Source organism: Meles meles, chromosome 17 (genome assembly GCF_922984935.1).
Source record: "Meles meles chromosome 17, mMelMel3.1 paternal haplotype, whole genome shotgun sequence".
Lineage (NCBI taxonomy): Eukaryota > Metazoa > Chordata > Mammalia > Carnivora > Mustelidae > Meles > Meles meles.
This window is the reverse complement of record NC_060082.1, coordinates 4,491,925-4,507,526: the sequence shown is the minus strand read 5'-3', so window position 1 is coordinate 4,507,526 and position 15,602 is coordinate 4,491,925. Positions and strand designations below refer to the sequence as shown.

Here is a 15,602-nt window from a genome sequence, read left to right as displayed (position 1 = left end):
AAAAGCATTAAAAAACCATAACCAGCCAGCCCAGAGGGCGAGCGCAGACTTAACAACTCCTTTACTTTCTTTGGCAAAGCATTAAAGTCATTAACTTGCAGCAAGCAGGGAAAGCAGGTTCTTACTTAATTCGTATCTTCTGAAAAGTCTTAAAAATCAGCCGCGTTGAGACCTTGTCTCTCTTTGGCAGAACTGAATCATAAAGAACCGTCCTGTCGCTCAGAAATGGGGCCATTCTGTCTGTGCAACTTAAGACAAATGGAACCCAGCAAGCTGTCCTCTGCTCAAAGGCCCGTGGCGTCTCCAAGCTGGAGATCGGATGTAACCCTGACCCTTCGATCCCTCCACCATCTGAGTCCAACCCTGTGTTTTCTGCTGCCCCTGGGAGGGGTTTTTAGCTCCTCCCAGCATCTACCCCCACCCCCGTGGCCACCCACTCTCCTTGCCCACCTCTCTTAGCCTCCCTGTGTGGACTCTGCCCCTGACAGACCACCAGCGGTTTAACAACACCTACCCTGCGTATATATCCCTTAGTTCTCCAACACTGCCATCCGCCTCCTACGGAAGGTGAACTTCCTGAATCTGACCAGATGCACTCCTCTTTTCTCTTTAATCACGCCCACATGGCTTAAGTATTTATGCCCTGGATCTTGGCATCACACTTGCGGGCGTGCTCTGTCACGTATCCACCACCCCCCCCCTCCAAGATGAAGCATCCCCTGGATTTATCCCGACTGGCTCTGCATCTCTGGCCAGTGGGTCCGGCGTCACATGCTTCTCGGGCGCCTGGGTGCCAGGCGTCATGCTGGGCGCTAGCAGCCTGGGCACGGTCTTTAGACTCCGACAGGAAAGGGAGACATTAAACGATGAGATGAATCATAGGTGAGCCGGGGCCCGCGAGGTAGAAGGACAGATGCTTTGGGAATATGTGTATGTGTGGGGGCGGTTGGAAACCTTTCCCCGGGAAAGGGTGTTAAGCTGAGACCAGTGGGTAGTGGGAGTTGGGAGCTGGGCAGGGTTGGGGACAAATGCCTCCCCGGCAGGCTGCCCTGACTGTCATGCAGAGAGAGTCGAGGATGCCTGGCCGTGTGCAGGACTGGGGCAACTCAGCAGGCTGGCTGGGCCAAACCTCATGCATGCCCAGGGTGGTCAGGCCTGTGTCTCAACCGGCTCCTGTGAGCTGATCGCTGAGCTCTTGAGATATCCTGCCTGGTAAGAAGTTGTCTGTGGACCTAGATCTTGGGCCAGGCAGATGGTCTGTGCTCACAGTGTGGTGGTGCATATGCCGGGCTGCTGGGGGCCATGCAGTACCAAGGCTGACCTCTGGGGCTGGAGCTTGAGCGCCAGAGGTCAATCTTGCAGGGGCTGCGTGCCGGCACCCAGGTTCAGGGAAACTGTGCCGTTGGACGGTATTGTATGTTTCCACAGTCCTCGGGAGAGGTGTGTGTCCCTGGGACGCCCCTGGAAGCCCGTGCCTGCTTTGCTTGGACTCTGCCCCGTGTGCCCTTCCCCTTTGCTGATTATCATTGTGTCCTTTCACCACAGCGAGCCATTACTGAGAGTAGGGCAGCTTTTCCGTGAGTCCCTCTAGCGAGGGTCGTCTTGGGGACCCTTATGTGGGGAGAGTAGGGAGAACAAGGTCTGTGGCAGAGGGAGGAAGGAGCTGGAGGAAGGGATTGGCTTCCTTGGGGCCTCACAGGTCATGGTCAAAATGGCACAGTTCTCTCTGCGGGCTTGACCTCAGTGAGGTTATTTAATCCTGTTCCACGGCCCAAGGCTGCATCAGCCCCAACTACTCATGCAGTTGTCTACAGAGAGCATGCCAGTTGGCGAATTTGCCTGGAGTGGGCTTGCGGAGCCCAAGGGTACGTAGAACTCACTGCAGGCGGTGAGGCATGCCCCCAACCCATGGGACAGCCACACCGAGGACTGTCCGTATGTCCCACCTTGGGTTTGGAGCAGAGTCCCTACGCCATACGTATGGGTCGGGAAGAGACAGCGGTGTCTTTAGTATCAAGGTAGGGGGAGAATCCCAGAACCGTTCACCTTGCTGAATCCCACACCCTGAAAGCTCAGAGGTGACATCACCAATTTGTTTCATGATCACATAACCATGGTGACAGAGTAAGTCAAGGGAGAAATAGGGTGGGAGAGTGGTTGAAGCAATTTAAGGAATTTATTGGCACAAAGGATTCTGTTATCAAGGTTGCAAATAAGTCATGAACTTCAGGCATGGACGTGCACCGTGCCACTTCCTGCTTGCTTGGACAAGCATGCTGCCTTCTCAAGAGTGGGACTTGAATCCAAAATAGCCAGAGAAAAATTTAAAAGTAATGACGGAAGTGCTCATGTAACTCATTTCTCAATCAATAGGGGACAATCTTTTTTTTTTAAATTTATTTATTTATTTTCAGCGTAACAGTATTCATTGTTTTTGCACCACACCCAGTACTTCATGCAGTACGTGCCCTATTACCCTCCACCTGGTTCCCCAACCTCCCACCCCCCACCCCTTCAAAACCCTCAGGTTGTTTTTCAGCGTCCATAGTCTCTCATGGTTCATCTCCCCTTCCAGTTTCCCTCAACTCCCTCTCCTCTCCATCTCCCCATGTCCTCCATGTCATTTGTTATGCTCCACAAATAAGTGAGACCATATGATACTTGACTCTCTCTGCTTGACTTATTTCGCTCAGCATAATCTCTCCCAGTCCCGTCCATGTTGCTACAAAAGTTGGGTATTCGTCCTTTCTGATGGAGGCATAATACTGCATCGTGTATATAGGGGACGATCGTTTTGATGGAGCGGGAGGTGTGGGGGTGGAAGCCTGTCGGGCCGGTGGCCAGGCTGGCAGGTCAGCACTCCCGGGTCAGAGCAGCACTGCCCGTCTGACGGGGTGGGCGTGGTGATCCCAGGTCCCACTAGCGGCCTGTGAGTCCCAGTGCCTCACTTCCGGGGGACACAGATGCTGCTGCGTACTTCGTAATGACAACGAAGTCTTGTCTCGGCTCCCAAGGGACAAGGCAGTTTATAGTTAGATAAACCCAGGTTTGAATCTGTTCTAGCTACGTGACTGGGTATGCGGCTCAAACCCTCCAGGCCTCGGTTTACTCATACGTGCACTAGGCTTTCTAAGAAGACCTTGTCCGTAGGGTTGTTTGGAGGATTAAGTGAGATAATGTCTATAAAGCACTTGGCATAGTGCCTGGCGTGCTTTAAGGGCTCAAATAACAACAACAAAAAACGAAAGGATATTAGAGTTTTCAATAAATCATCAGACACAAAAAGACATTAGCGAGGGCTCAGTGCCATCCCCGTGTGCCCCAGATTGTCCTGCTGGGTGAGGACAGTCTGCTCTGAGTTATGTAGTCGTGGAGGGGACGAAGTGACCTGATGAGTCAGCTTCGCTATTCTGGACTTAACTGCTTGGGCTGCGTTTTCAAGCACAGTCCATAGTTCGGATGTGTTGGCTTTGGTTTCAGATGTTTACTCTCCGGGCTCCTAGGAGGGTGGACAGAGAAGCCATTGGAGGCTGAGTTGGTAAGATGGCCCTTGATGCCAAGCTCTGACTATGAGGGCAGACTGCCCTGTGTCCCTGGAGCCGGGGGGAGGTCCTGGCGGGAGGGACGTCTGGATGTGATCCCAGCTCTTTCACTGCAAGTGTGAGGCACTGGGCAAAGTCAGCCAGTTCCATAAACCTTAGTTTATCCCTGGAAAGGGAAAAAGACCTGATCTGCGGAGTGGTTGTAAGGATAAAATGACACAATGCGATGATGTACATAAAAACACCTGCCCTGTGGTAGGGCTTCATAAACACGACGATTGTAACTGTCTAAGTAAACAAAGTGCAGTCATGAACAGGGTGAAAACACATTAGTGGTAACTGGTGTTGTTTTGTGACAAAATGATCCTGTGAGACCAACTCAGTTTCCTTCTTGGAAAGAACACGACACAGTCGGCAGAAGGTTGGATTGGAGGCTTGGCAAATGAGTGCAATTCATTCTGGGAGATAGTTGATGATTTGGATCAAATCCCAGCCCCCGTGACATGCTCATCCCTGGGAAGATCTGGAGGGGTCTTGGGGGCGGGTAGGGGCGCTGTGCACGAGGAGTAGGTTTTCTTCCCCTGAGGGAGGACAGGGGAGGGGCCGCCCCGTGGGCCAGGTCCCTACGTGTTTGGGATGGCGATAGGGTGCCGAGGAGGCTGAGCTCCAAGGGAGGTCTGGGGAGTGGCCACAATGCAGGCTGATCTCCGCAGCAGGAGGCTGTGTGCTGGGGACACATGCCTGGGGGCCGGCTACAGAACCTGTGCGTGTGCACGGTTGGATCAAGTGGAGGCAGAAGGACCAGGCCCGGGAGGAAGGGTCTCAGAGTGGCCGGTGCCCCTCCTGTCCTTGCGCATCAGAACACTTCTCTGGGAGGGGAGCCAAGGAGGTGGCGGCTGCAGCACCCGACTGACACGGAGGGATGTCCTCCCACCGGGCAGCCTCCATCCGGCAGGGAACTGAAGTCACACTGCAGACCATGCACGTGAACGGAAACGTAAAGACATGGGGGTGTGAGTCCGTGTCACGGCAGCGTGCCCCCAGCCGCTCATGGAAAATAGACCCGGCTGAATGTCCCGAGGTAATGGTGTCTGTCACCATCTTGAAAAGCCACCCTGGTTGGAGGGCCGGGGCCGGGGCCGGGGCCGGGAACTGGGCACTGCTCAAGGGGAGTGTTTGATGCTCTTTGGTCCTTTCTCCCCCGCAAGACGGTGCATCCAAGGGAGAAATTCCCAAGCACGTTCCCACGGGAAACGCAAGCTTATGGCGGCCCCTGGTGCTCGTTGCTCTGATGTGGTGGTTCTTAACTGGGACCAATTCTGTCCTCCTGGAGGACATCGGTCAATGTCCGGGCACATTCTTGCTGTCACATTTCTTTTATTGGGGCGGGGGCATGCTACTGGCATCTAGTGAGCAGAGGTCAGGGATGTTGCTAAACACCACACAGCGCAGAGGAGACCCCACGACAGAGAGGTCTCCAGCCCCAGAGATCAGCAGTGCTGAGGCTAACAGACCCTGGTGCGAGGCGGCGCGAGGGTCCTTTGTCAGTGGACGTGGCTCCTTCCTCACACCCATCACCTTGGTGAAGGCAGAATGGGGAAGGGTCATGGCAGCCTGGAAGCCGTCGTTGCTGGCCACGGACGGGAGAGGAGGTGGGGAGCAGGTGAAACATTTGGGGGCGGGGTGAACCCAGAAGGAGCCTCAGGCTCACCTCCCAAGGTAGATGAAGGAGAAGGGCAGAGGTTTTCATTTCAAGTCAACTCTTACTTATTTAAAAAGCGATTTCCTTAAGCACATAATTATATGTTTATTTCCCGGAGGAACTCTTGAGGCAGCGGAGATCTGCTTAAATTATGGGGACAGAGGCTGCACACGGGGCTCTAATGGGGTTAAAAAAATGTTCTGTCTCCTTTGAAGGAGTGCAGAGACGTGGGGCGGAGGGAGGGAGGGAGAAAGGGAGGACAGCGAGTGCGAGGACTGGCTGTCCCACCTGCCAGGGCAGGAGCAGAGCGGAGGGGAACTCCGGGTGCAGCTTCAAGCCTCCCACTTCTGGTTTCCATGCTGGTAGGCGGAGGGAAGGCATCCAGGAAGTGGCCATCCGCACGCTTCCTGCCTTCACTTGAACGCGCGCGCGCACACACACACACACACACACACACACACACACACACACACACGCTCCCCTTTGGAAGGGGCTGTGGGATGCTTCCGGGGAGCAGTAGGTGGGGTGTGGGGACTTCAGTGCTTCCTGTCCCTGTGCTGCTTCCCACGTCTCTGTGGCAGTCTGTGTGCCTGGAACTGGGGGCTCCTCACACCCCCCGACCTGGCTGGGCTGGCTGGGAACTGAGGGATAGGATGGCCAACTGAGTCCCTAGCTCTGACACACCTCGGAGGAAAGGGGGAGGCATATACAGCCTGTCTCCGCCTCCCAGAGACATGGCGAGACTCTGGCTGCTGCGATACCGTGTGTGTTGGACGGGGCTGAGCTAGATGGGCAGCGGTGCAAAGGAGAAAGGCGTCAGGAGCTGGTGCCTTAGACCTGCCTCTGGCCTAGGCGACACAGGATGGGGGCCTCAGGGGGACCTTGGCCTCCTCCTGCTCTGTCTCCCCTGCATCTGGGACGCACGTCTCTCACAGTGCCACTGTCTAGGGCTGGACCAGTGTGCGCCATCTCCTCCAGGAGGCTGTGAGCCATCGCGCTGGGCTGGGAAGCCTCCGCACCTAACAAAGCCCGGTACACACAGATGGGCACGCGGTCCATAGTTCCTGACGCATTTCTACCTCGTCCGGCCCGCCTGCCATGGAACAGCCCGAAGTTACAGCAGAGAGAGTCTGTCCAGCTGGTCCATCCCACCCACCCTGTCTCTCAAAGCCCAAAGCGTGGTGCTGGGGCTGCTGGGTTGGGACCCAGCTGGGAGTGCAGGTAACAGCTGAACCACGGCCAAGAGTTGGGGCCCTCAATGTCTTCACTCACCCACCAAATAGCCTCCCGGCACAAGCACCCCGGCTGGCTCAGTTCCAGCCTCGCTCAGTGTGAGGTGTGGGGCAGCATAATGGGCCGCTGTTCACTCGGGAGTGGAGCAGCACACGGCTGGTGAGGGGCACCCAGCCCTTGGGAGTTGTGAGCACCAGGCCTTCTCGGTCTCGAGAGGGCTAACAGATGCCACACAAGGGGGCAGAGGGGCCTTGACTGGGGAGGGTTGTATCCCCAGGGGCTCTCCTGTTGGCATCAGAGACCTGGAGCTGCTGGGAATTTGTGCCCTGTCCATTGGCCAGCTCCCCTGGGGACACATCAAAGATCATCAGAGAACAGAGTCTCAGCATCTTTCAGAGGCAGAGGGCCTGCACACCCTCCCACTTTCTAGAAGTGTGGCCTTGGGCCTGAGGCTTTGCTACCTCACCCACAGGACAGGGAGGGCCCTGATGGCATCCCTAGGTCGCAGGGCTCGGGGGAGGCTTGGAAAGCTGCGGGTGCTGTGCACTGTGGTCTAGTTCTCAGAAGTTATTTATTCAGGGAAGCAGCGGAGGGAGTCCCCCTGCCCCCCAGTGCGGCTGCCCCTGTCTCTTCAGTCAGGACCTGCCTGCAGGGAACAGCTGCGCAGTCTCCCAGTCTCCCCGGCCAGCAGGAGCGGCAGGGCTGGACGCTTCAAGGGCCTGTCTGTCCCCGTCTCCCGCCCCCTGAACACGGGGGTCAGGGCCTGGGGCACAGGCTGGAGCTGAGGCTCTTTATTTAGTCCGCTGGTAGAACTGGAAGACGGCTTTCTCCTGCTCGTAGGTCTCGATGGAGCCAGGTCGAAGGCGCCGGATTTCAGCGATGGCATCCCCCGCGGCCAGACCCCGTTCCTTCACGAGGTAGCAGGCAAGCATGGTGCCAGTGCGGCCGAAGCCCAGGGCGCAGTGCACCCCCACGGCCTGGGAAGAGGGAGCTCGGTGGGGTGGAGCCGGACGCCCTCCCGGGGAGACCCATCTCCTTCTTCCCACACCTGCTTCTTCTGGGTCAGGCCCAGGACCTGGCAGGGGTCTAAGGCTCTCAGGGGCGAGAAGGGACATCGCAGTCTGGGAGTGCTGTCCTGTGCCTGGCGGCTTGGAGGCCGCCCGTCACCTCCCCTGTAGCTGGTTCAAGGGCTGGGCCCCTGGGCTGCCTGCCCCCAGCCCGGTGCCGGCTTCTTTTTTGGTTTAGAAACGTGGCTCCCGTCTATCTGGACGGCGCGAGGCTCCGGAGAGCGCGCAGCGGCCTCTGCCTTCCAGCCTCTGCCCCTCTGCTCCCAGCGCTCGCCGCTTCCCTGCCGCCTCGCCCACTGCCCGGGTCCCCAGCCGCCCGCCGCGTCCCCGCGGGCTCCGCCCCCGCAGGCCCCCGCGCCCCGCCCCGCCTGTCCCCGCCCCCCGCTGACCCGCAGGCCCCGCCCCGCCCCGCCCTCTGACCTCGCCGCGCGCGCTGGCCTCGTCCACGATGCGCACGAAACGGTCGATCTGCTCGGGGGCCGGCGGGCAGAAGTCCGGGATGCGCAGCCGGTGCAGCGTGAGGCCGGGGCAGCTGTCGCCGTGCGGGGGCCCGCGCTCCGTCAGGGACACCAGGTGCCGCACGCCCTGGTCCAGCAGGAACTGGTAGTGCGCGGGGAGCCGCGGCAGCGCCAGCCCCGCCAGCCGGCCCGGGAGCACCCACGAGAAGTTCGGGGGCTGCGCGCCCATGACTGTGGCAGGACACGCCACCACGCCGCCCCCTCGCGTCCCGCGCGCCCCCGCCCGGCGCCTCCTACCCGCGCCCGCGCCCTGGGACACGTGGGCTCGGCGCCCCGTCGGGCGACGCCCCGCTCCGCTGCGGGGATTGGCTGAGCCGTCTCGGGGGCGGGGCCGGAGTGCGGACCCGGGAGCTCTGAGTGACAGGACGGGCGCCGCGACCCGGCCCCGGTCCGGAGCAGCGCACTCGTTGACTGGTTGGATTTCAGGACTGGGCGGGATTACCGCAGCGGTGCGCACGGGGATTGGTGGAGCTACTCAAACAGCGGGAAGGCAAACCCACAGGGAAGGACGAATTGCCTAGTGCGGAGGAGGCCAGCGGGGTCGGGCTCTGCTGCTCCCTGGCGGCGGGTGGCGGTTATTACACCAGTGTCCACTGCCCCTGCTGTCCCTGGGCCTGGCCTCCAGGGAGTCTGACTTTCTTCATCGTGGACGCCCAAGGGTTCCTCCTCTGGGGGAAGAACCGCGTCTACGGTGTCTGACTGGTCCTTGGCAGTGACTTGATGAACCTGTCCAGTAAGGGCGGTCGCCACTGTGCAGAGGACTATTCTCATTGTCCAGGCTGGGATTAGTCGGAAATACTGGCTGCATCTGCTGCCCTGAAGTCCTCCCCGGGGTAGTAATCACAGTCCAGTGATAATAGCGACCCACGACATAGAATGAACGTTTAGTGAGCAGCCGCTATATGCCAGACACTATTCTTAGCATTGTACCTGTGTTAACTCACTTAAGTGCCACAGTAATCTGATGAGGCAGGTAATCTAATCCCCCTGCTTTACAGAGGGGAAACTGAGGCTCCAGAGAGGTTCGGGGACTTGAGCAAGGTGAGTCACGGTCTGGGGACTTGAAACCAGAGAGCCTGGCACTGGCATCTTTAACGCCCAGTATTGTTTCCTAAAGTTGAATGGAAGGGAAGGATGCCGCCTCTTCACAGGGCCGTCCTCGAACTCCCAGATATCATCTGTGTTAAACTACAGGACTTCATAATTTCTCTTAACATTTCATGACTTCCAGGCTCTCACCCTCCGGCAGGGAGACCAGAGTTCCTCGGTGCTGTTAGTAGAATGTAGGGACCTAGCTCTGAACACAGTATCTTGGCTGGGATCTGACCCCCCTGGGTCCTCATTTGAAATGTGCTTCTAGGGATGCAGACTAATTATAATTATGAAAATAGTTAACCCTTGTTCAATTTGCTTGTGTACCAGGCCCTGTGCCAAGGGCTTTCCGAAGAACCACACGTGGACGGTATTTTTGTGCTTTTTGGTCCACACGTAATCTGAGGCTTAGACAAGCTGGTTAACTTGGCTAAGGACACGCGACTAGTTTGTGGCTGGGCTGGCGAGCCAAGGCCTCTCTAAGTCCAAGCCCAGGGCACTTAGCTGTAAAGATATTCCTCTTCCCCTGTCTCCACCTGCCACCGACACACATTTGACCATTTAAAGATCTGGTTCCAGTAAAATGGAAAGGAATTTTTCTTCCCCCAAGGTCAGAGGCTCCTCTGACCCTGTGAAAGTCCACTTACCAGTTGCCCACATGAGGTTGAAGCATTGCCTCCACCTACCCTCGCCAGGTGCCAGGAGCCAGGAACTCCATGATCCCCCCTTTCCTCCCCTTCCCTGCGATCTGAGCCTTGGCACTCCCACTTCCACCAACTCCTGATCAGTCTTCTTGCCCATCCATGTCCATTGCTCCCCCTCCTTGCCTGCCGTGGCTCCCAGAGTCGCTGGCTGCACGGACTCTGGAGACAAGACTCTGGCATGTGCACCTTTCAAGTTGAACCTTTCTTGGTCCCTTTGTCTTGTTCTTTCTTTCTTTGCTGCCTTCACTCCCCACACCCTATGCCGCTTCCTTTTCTCCTTGAGATCTACCTCAAAGCCTGTCTTCTTCAGAGGGAAGACATTTCCGGAGGCGCAGAGATTCTCTTCTCCCCTGAACCCCTAACTGGGACTTAACACCTGTACATTTTCCTGCAGGGAAGAAGTGCAAACTTCCCCCTGCCTGGAGCTCCTTAGAGAAAGATTAGTTGGGTCACGCTGTAGGAATTTCCTCTGCCTTCGGCTGCGGTTGTGATCTCAGGGTCCTGGGATTGAGTTCTGCATCGGGCTCCCTGCTCAGTGGGGAGTCTGCTTCTCCCTCTCCCTTTGCTGCTCCCCCTGCTTGTGCGCGTGCTCTCTCTCTGTGTCAAATAAATACATAAAATATTAAAAAAATAAAAAGAAAGGAATTTCCTTCTACTCTACAGCTGTGCCTCTTCCTTTCAACAGAGCCTGGGTGAAAAGGACCCACCGTCCTTGCCTTGGGCTGTGTCCCATCGTCAAGGGTGCTATTTAATTTTTTGTCTTGGGTCTGGGGAGTTTTGAACTGAAAAGAAAACCCCTCTGTGATGTTTTTTTTTTTTGGCTCAGACCTCTGTGACTTATCCGTAATGGCGCTCTGCATACCCTTCTCCCAACTCAATGCTGAACTTCCTTTCCTTTCTCCTCTGTAGAGTGTTACCAGACCTTCAGGAAGATTTAGCCTTTTTCTGTGCTCCCTTCTCCCAGGAGTAGAAATATGTGCTCCCAGGAAACTGTTATTTCATTGGATTAGGGTTACCTCTTTGTGTGGGAGCCAAGGCTGCATTGTTGCATCTTTGAATTCCACAAATCCAATGCAGGGTGCTCAAAAATGTTAAAGGAGCAAATAAATGAAGAAGAAAAAAAAAAGGAATGCAGAAGGGAGACTGCATATGGACGTTTCTGGGGGTGTATGTGAGTGTCCGGCACTACAAGACGATGCCCGATGGCTTGCTTCTTCCACGCATGAGCGTGTGGGCTATGTTGGGTGTCATGTAGCACCTTCTCAAGGGGCGCGTTTTACCTGTCTGTGCTTTTAAGGAAAGAATGACTGTGTGAGTATGATTCTGGCTGCGTCGGATGGCTATTTTTGTAAAAAAGGATAAATAAGCCTTGCTCTTTGTCGAGCTCCTCTTTGGTTGTATGGGTGTGTGTGATTGCGGGTGTACGTGAATGCGTGTGTGTGTGTTGAGGGGGACACACGCATTCCTGGAGAACGGTCTGTTGACGCTGATGCTGAGCTGAGTAATAAGCTGAATGTCCCTGACTTGAAGGAATTTACAACATACTGGAGAGGGTTTAGACTCCAGTGTAATTGTTCTCATAACATATAATAAAGCACTAAATTACTCATCAAAGACAATCAGATAATATGTATTAAAAAGTTAATTGTGCAGTAAAAATAAGTGCTAAAGAAGTCGGTGGGCAAAGATAAGCTTGGGTTGAAATGACCGGAAAAGTCCTATGAAGACAGGAATCTACCCGTCTTCTGGTTGTTCTGTCTGTTGTGAAGCAATAGAAGTAACTTTCCTTGACAAGCTCAACAGTACAGTTTTGGGGGAATCCTAGCTCCCCCTTCCCCAGTCCATAAAAATATTTTGACCTACTTCTGTTTCATGTTGAGGTCCCAGTTTCCAGACTGCCAGTGCAGTTAGGGAGGAAGTCAGAGTCAGAGAATTCCTTGCTCCAAGCTGGTCTCTGTGTCCCGTCAAGGCAAAGGATTGCTTGGGGTTGGGTTCCTGGGGCCCTTGGACTGTAGTCAGAATTCTCAGTGTCTTAAGTATGCTGATCCTCCTTCATGTAAACACATTTCACACCTGGAACCCGATGATTTGGAAATTGGATATGAAAGGGGGGTTGGTGTGAGGTCAACCTCCAAGACGGCCCCAGTGAACCACCTCCTGCCTTGTCTGGTCTTTTCCCACACTGATAGAAGTGTAACCGGCAAGATACAGTGGAAGTGATGGCGTGTGACTTCTTAAGTCATAAGAGACCTCGTGGTCTTTGCCTTGGAGAAGCCAGCTGCCATGTTGTGAGGACACTCAAGGAGTCTCGTGGAGACATCTATGTGGTCAGGAACTGAGCCTTCATACCAATGTCACGTGAGGGAGCTAGCTGTTTTGGAAATGAATCCTCCAGCCCCATCAAGACTTTAGATGGCCAGCATCTGGAGAGCAGCCTCACGGGTTCCCTGAGCCAGAACAACTCAGCTAAGCTGCTCTTGAACACCTAACCCACAGAAACCATGAGATAACAATTATTTATTATTTGAAGCCATCAAATTTTGGGGGTAATTTTTATGCCATGGCAGGTAACTAATATGAGGGGACTATGCAGATAGAAGAAAGGAGGAGAAATAATTTCTGATCAACTCAAGAAGTGGGAAAAAATCAGCTTTGTTTTTGCACGAGAAAGTTATACCATAAATAGCTGTGGTCTAAGTGTGCGTACGTTTGTTGGGGATGAGAGGCAGTGATAGGTCGGTGCAAAGCTCCTACATTTGGAGAGTCGTGCTTTGTAAAGGGTGGGGGCAGACAGCTTGACTGTGGGTTGTGTGTGTGTGTGTGTGTGTGTGTGTGGTGTTGCAGCTATGGGGGTTTGTGTGATATTCATATAGTGAGGGATAATATACACACAGGAAGTAGGCAATAGAACGGACCCTTCACCAATCAGTTCCATTGCTGTAAACAAAGAATGGAGCCATCCTGCTGTCCCTTGCATGCCCGTCAGCGTGGAGTGTGGAGGCTTTGACATGATCTGGGTGTGGCCAGATTTCCTTGGACATTTTAATCTAGGTCTTTCCACAAGATGGCACTGATAGCTTTTCCTTGTTTCTCTTTGTCGTTAGCTGAAAATCTGATTTGTACCCTGCTACAGAGCATTCCATGACTGAAATCTCACAGCTGACCAGTTGATGTCTTGTATTTCTGACAATTCTGTCACCTCCGTGGCACCTAAATTTTTCCCTGTAGACCATCCCAGGAGCCCACAGAGACTTCATGTTGGGATGTTGGGGGGTGGGGGGGTGTCTTAGAGCAGAAACTGTGATTGGAGGAGCTGGAGATGGGAAAGAACATGTGGCCAGGCTTTGGTTTTTTCAAAGCTATCAACCCTGGGCAGGGGAGAGCAGAGTCAGAGAAGAGGGAGCTCTCAGGTAGCAAAGAGCCACCTGTGTGATGGAAACCTTTTCGGGGAGCTCTCTCACGTCTGCTGTTCATGCTGCTACAGCCTTGGCTTTGCCTGGTGTCCAGAAGGAAGAAATTACCGAAGATCTCAACATTGCAGTTTTCACGGAGTGATCGTCAAAATTGGAAGGAACCTCGGAGATCTCCTGGCTCCAGCTCTCTGTTTCTAGGTGAGGACATTGATGGACCCTTGGGTGGTCCAGACTGGGACCCAATCCATTGTATCAAAAGTCCCTGGGTTGCTACACTGTGTCACTAGACCAAACTACTTAGAAGTGCTAGGTCTCCATTTCCTCACCTACAGAATACAGATGTTCACAATAATATAGACCAGGGAGGATCCCTGAGAGGGCTGCAGATGCTAGGGGTGTGCCGAGGACCCAGCGGCATGCTGGACCGTCATCGGTGCCCACAACACGGGAGCTGTTCCTTCCACCATCGCCATCACAGGATGATCTGGAGCCTGATGGGAATTAATGAAGGAATTACACTTAAACGTTGAAATATCTCCAGTGTGAGATGAATGCTCGTAGGTTGCTGTGGTTGGCAGAAATTGAAGACGGCTCTAAGGGCCCACACCTTTTGGAGTGAGGATATGGTTCTCAGGATTTTGTTATGTTACTCAGTTCAAGGGGGCCACATGGGGAGGTGGCCTCTAGGAGCTGAGACTGGTCCCCAGGTGACAGCTACTAAGAAAGGCGGGACTTCAGTCCTATAATGGGAAGGAAGTGAATTCTGTGTCTCAACAAGCTTGGGAAAGGACCTCGAGCCTCTCACGAGAGCGGTAGCCTGTCTGGGGTCTTAACTCCAGCCTGATGAGACCCTGAGCGGAGGATCTTGTTAAACCGTCATCGGACTTCTGACCTACAGAACTGTGAGATAATAAATGAACATTTCTTTACTAGGTTTGTGGCGATGTGTCACGTAGCACTAGACAAGGGATGCAGAGGCCCTCTTTTCTTTCTTTCCTTCTCCTTAATATGCTGGTTGCCATACCAGATCTTTTTTTTTTTTTTTTTTTTAGATTTTATTTATTTGACAGACAGAGATCACAAGTAGACAGAGAGGCAGGCAGAGAGAGAGAGGGAAGCAGGCTCCCTGCTGAGCAGAGAGCCCAATGCGGGGCTTGATCCCAGGATCCTGAGATCATGACCTGAGCCGAAGGCAGAGGCTTAACCCACTGAGCCACCCAGGTGCCCCCATACCAGATCTTTGAGGTCTCTGAATTGCTGTCTTACTTCTTGTGTCTTTCCCCATTGTTTTAAGTTTTCCAGTGCCCCACACTGCAGACGGCACAGGTCCGCTCTCCAGGGCAGAGGCAGCAACTACGTGCATCAAGCGAGCAGGAAGGGTCCGCATCTTCTTCCTTCTGGTCGCCTGACCGACCGCCTGGCCGTTCCTCCGACTGTCCTCCTCAAACTGTAACCTCAGTGGAGCAGCCTCGGCATCACCTGGGGGCTTTGAGAAATGCAGGCTTTCGGGCCCATCCCAGACCTGTGGGATCCCCAGAGGGCTCATTTGCACACCTGTGCCCGAGAAGCCCTGGAGGAAGACCCACTGTCCTGCAGCTCTGTCCCCCTCCTGCTTGAGAGCACGTGGCAGCACCTACCCTCTGACCACAGGAGGCCATGTCTAGGTGTCTCCTCTCTGGAGCCTAGGAGCTTTGGCTGAGCAGGGCTGTGGTCAGAGGATCTGCCCAGCACAGGCAGAGGCCTAATTGGCCTGGGTGGAAGCCCGAGGTCACTGAGCAACCCCTAACAGTCCCTGATTAAAACAGTTTATTGCTTTATCTACACGTTAGGAAGATGTCCAAGAAAAATATGCTTAGATGTACATTGCCGCTTTCCTGTTTTTGTTCCAAGGAAGGGCTTGGTTCTCAGATTTCCTTTCTGGAGGAATTCTCGAGGCATCATTTTCCACTCTCCCCACCTATGAAGCATGTTCCGGGCATGCCAGAAATTGTCTGATGTCTCATCCTCCGATATAAGTGCACCCAGCCTCCCCTGCTGTTTGAGGGGAAGGGGAAGGAGCCATGGACCCCCCCCCCCGTCCCACCTGTCAGCCCCTAGCTGACCTTCCTACAGGTCATAGACCCCATCTCTGTGGCATCTTCGGACCTGTCACCTCCGTGGCTGTCTGGACCGTCGCCCACCATCCCAGCCCCTACACGTTTCCCCTCTGAGCAGCCGCAGTGACTTCACAGAACACAGATCCCACTTCCAGTCCCCCCGTAACTCCTTACTGCCTTTAAGACAAAACCTCCTAATGTTTGTAGACTGGCGCAGAAAGCTCTCTGGGATGAG

At 54.6% G+C, this 15,602-nt stretch overlaps 1 protein-coding gene and 1 long non-coding RNA gene across 2 annotated transcripts; one reads left to right on the top strand and one right to left on the bottom strand.

Annotated features, from left to right (window-relative positions):
* The first annotated feature begins 693 nt into the window (after positions 1 to 693).
* Positions 694 to 15,440, top strand: LOC123928387. Its single transcript, XR_006815684.1, has 3 exons — positions 694 to 882; positions 13,343 to 13,469; positions 14,566 to 15,440. It is a non-coding gene; the product is annotated as an uncharacterized LOC123928387 (long non-coding RNA).
* On the bottom strand, positions 2,695 to 8,320 carry DUSP23 (dual specificity phosphatase 23). The gene is made up of 2 exons (XM_045983516.1): positions 7,965 to 8,320; positions 2,695 to 7,454 (listed from the first exon to the last, which is right to left on the bottom strand). The coding sequence occupies exons 1-2, from the start codon at positions 8,229 to 8,231 to the stop codon at positions 7,269 to 7,271; spliced, it is 453 nt and encodes a 150-aa protein (XP_045839472.1). The 5' UTR covers positions 8,232 to 8,320; the 3' UTR covers positions 2,695 to 7,268.
* Positions 15,441 to 15,602: the final 162 nt, after the last annotated feature.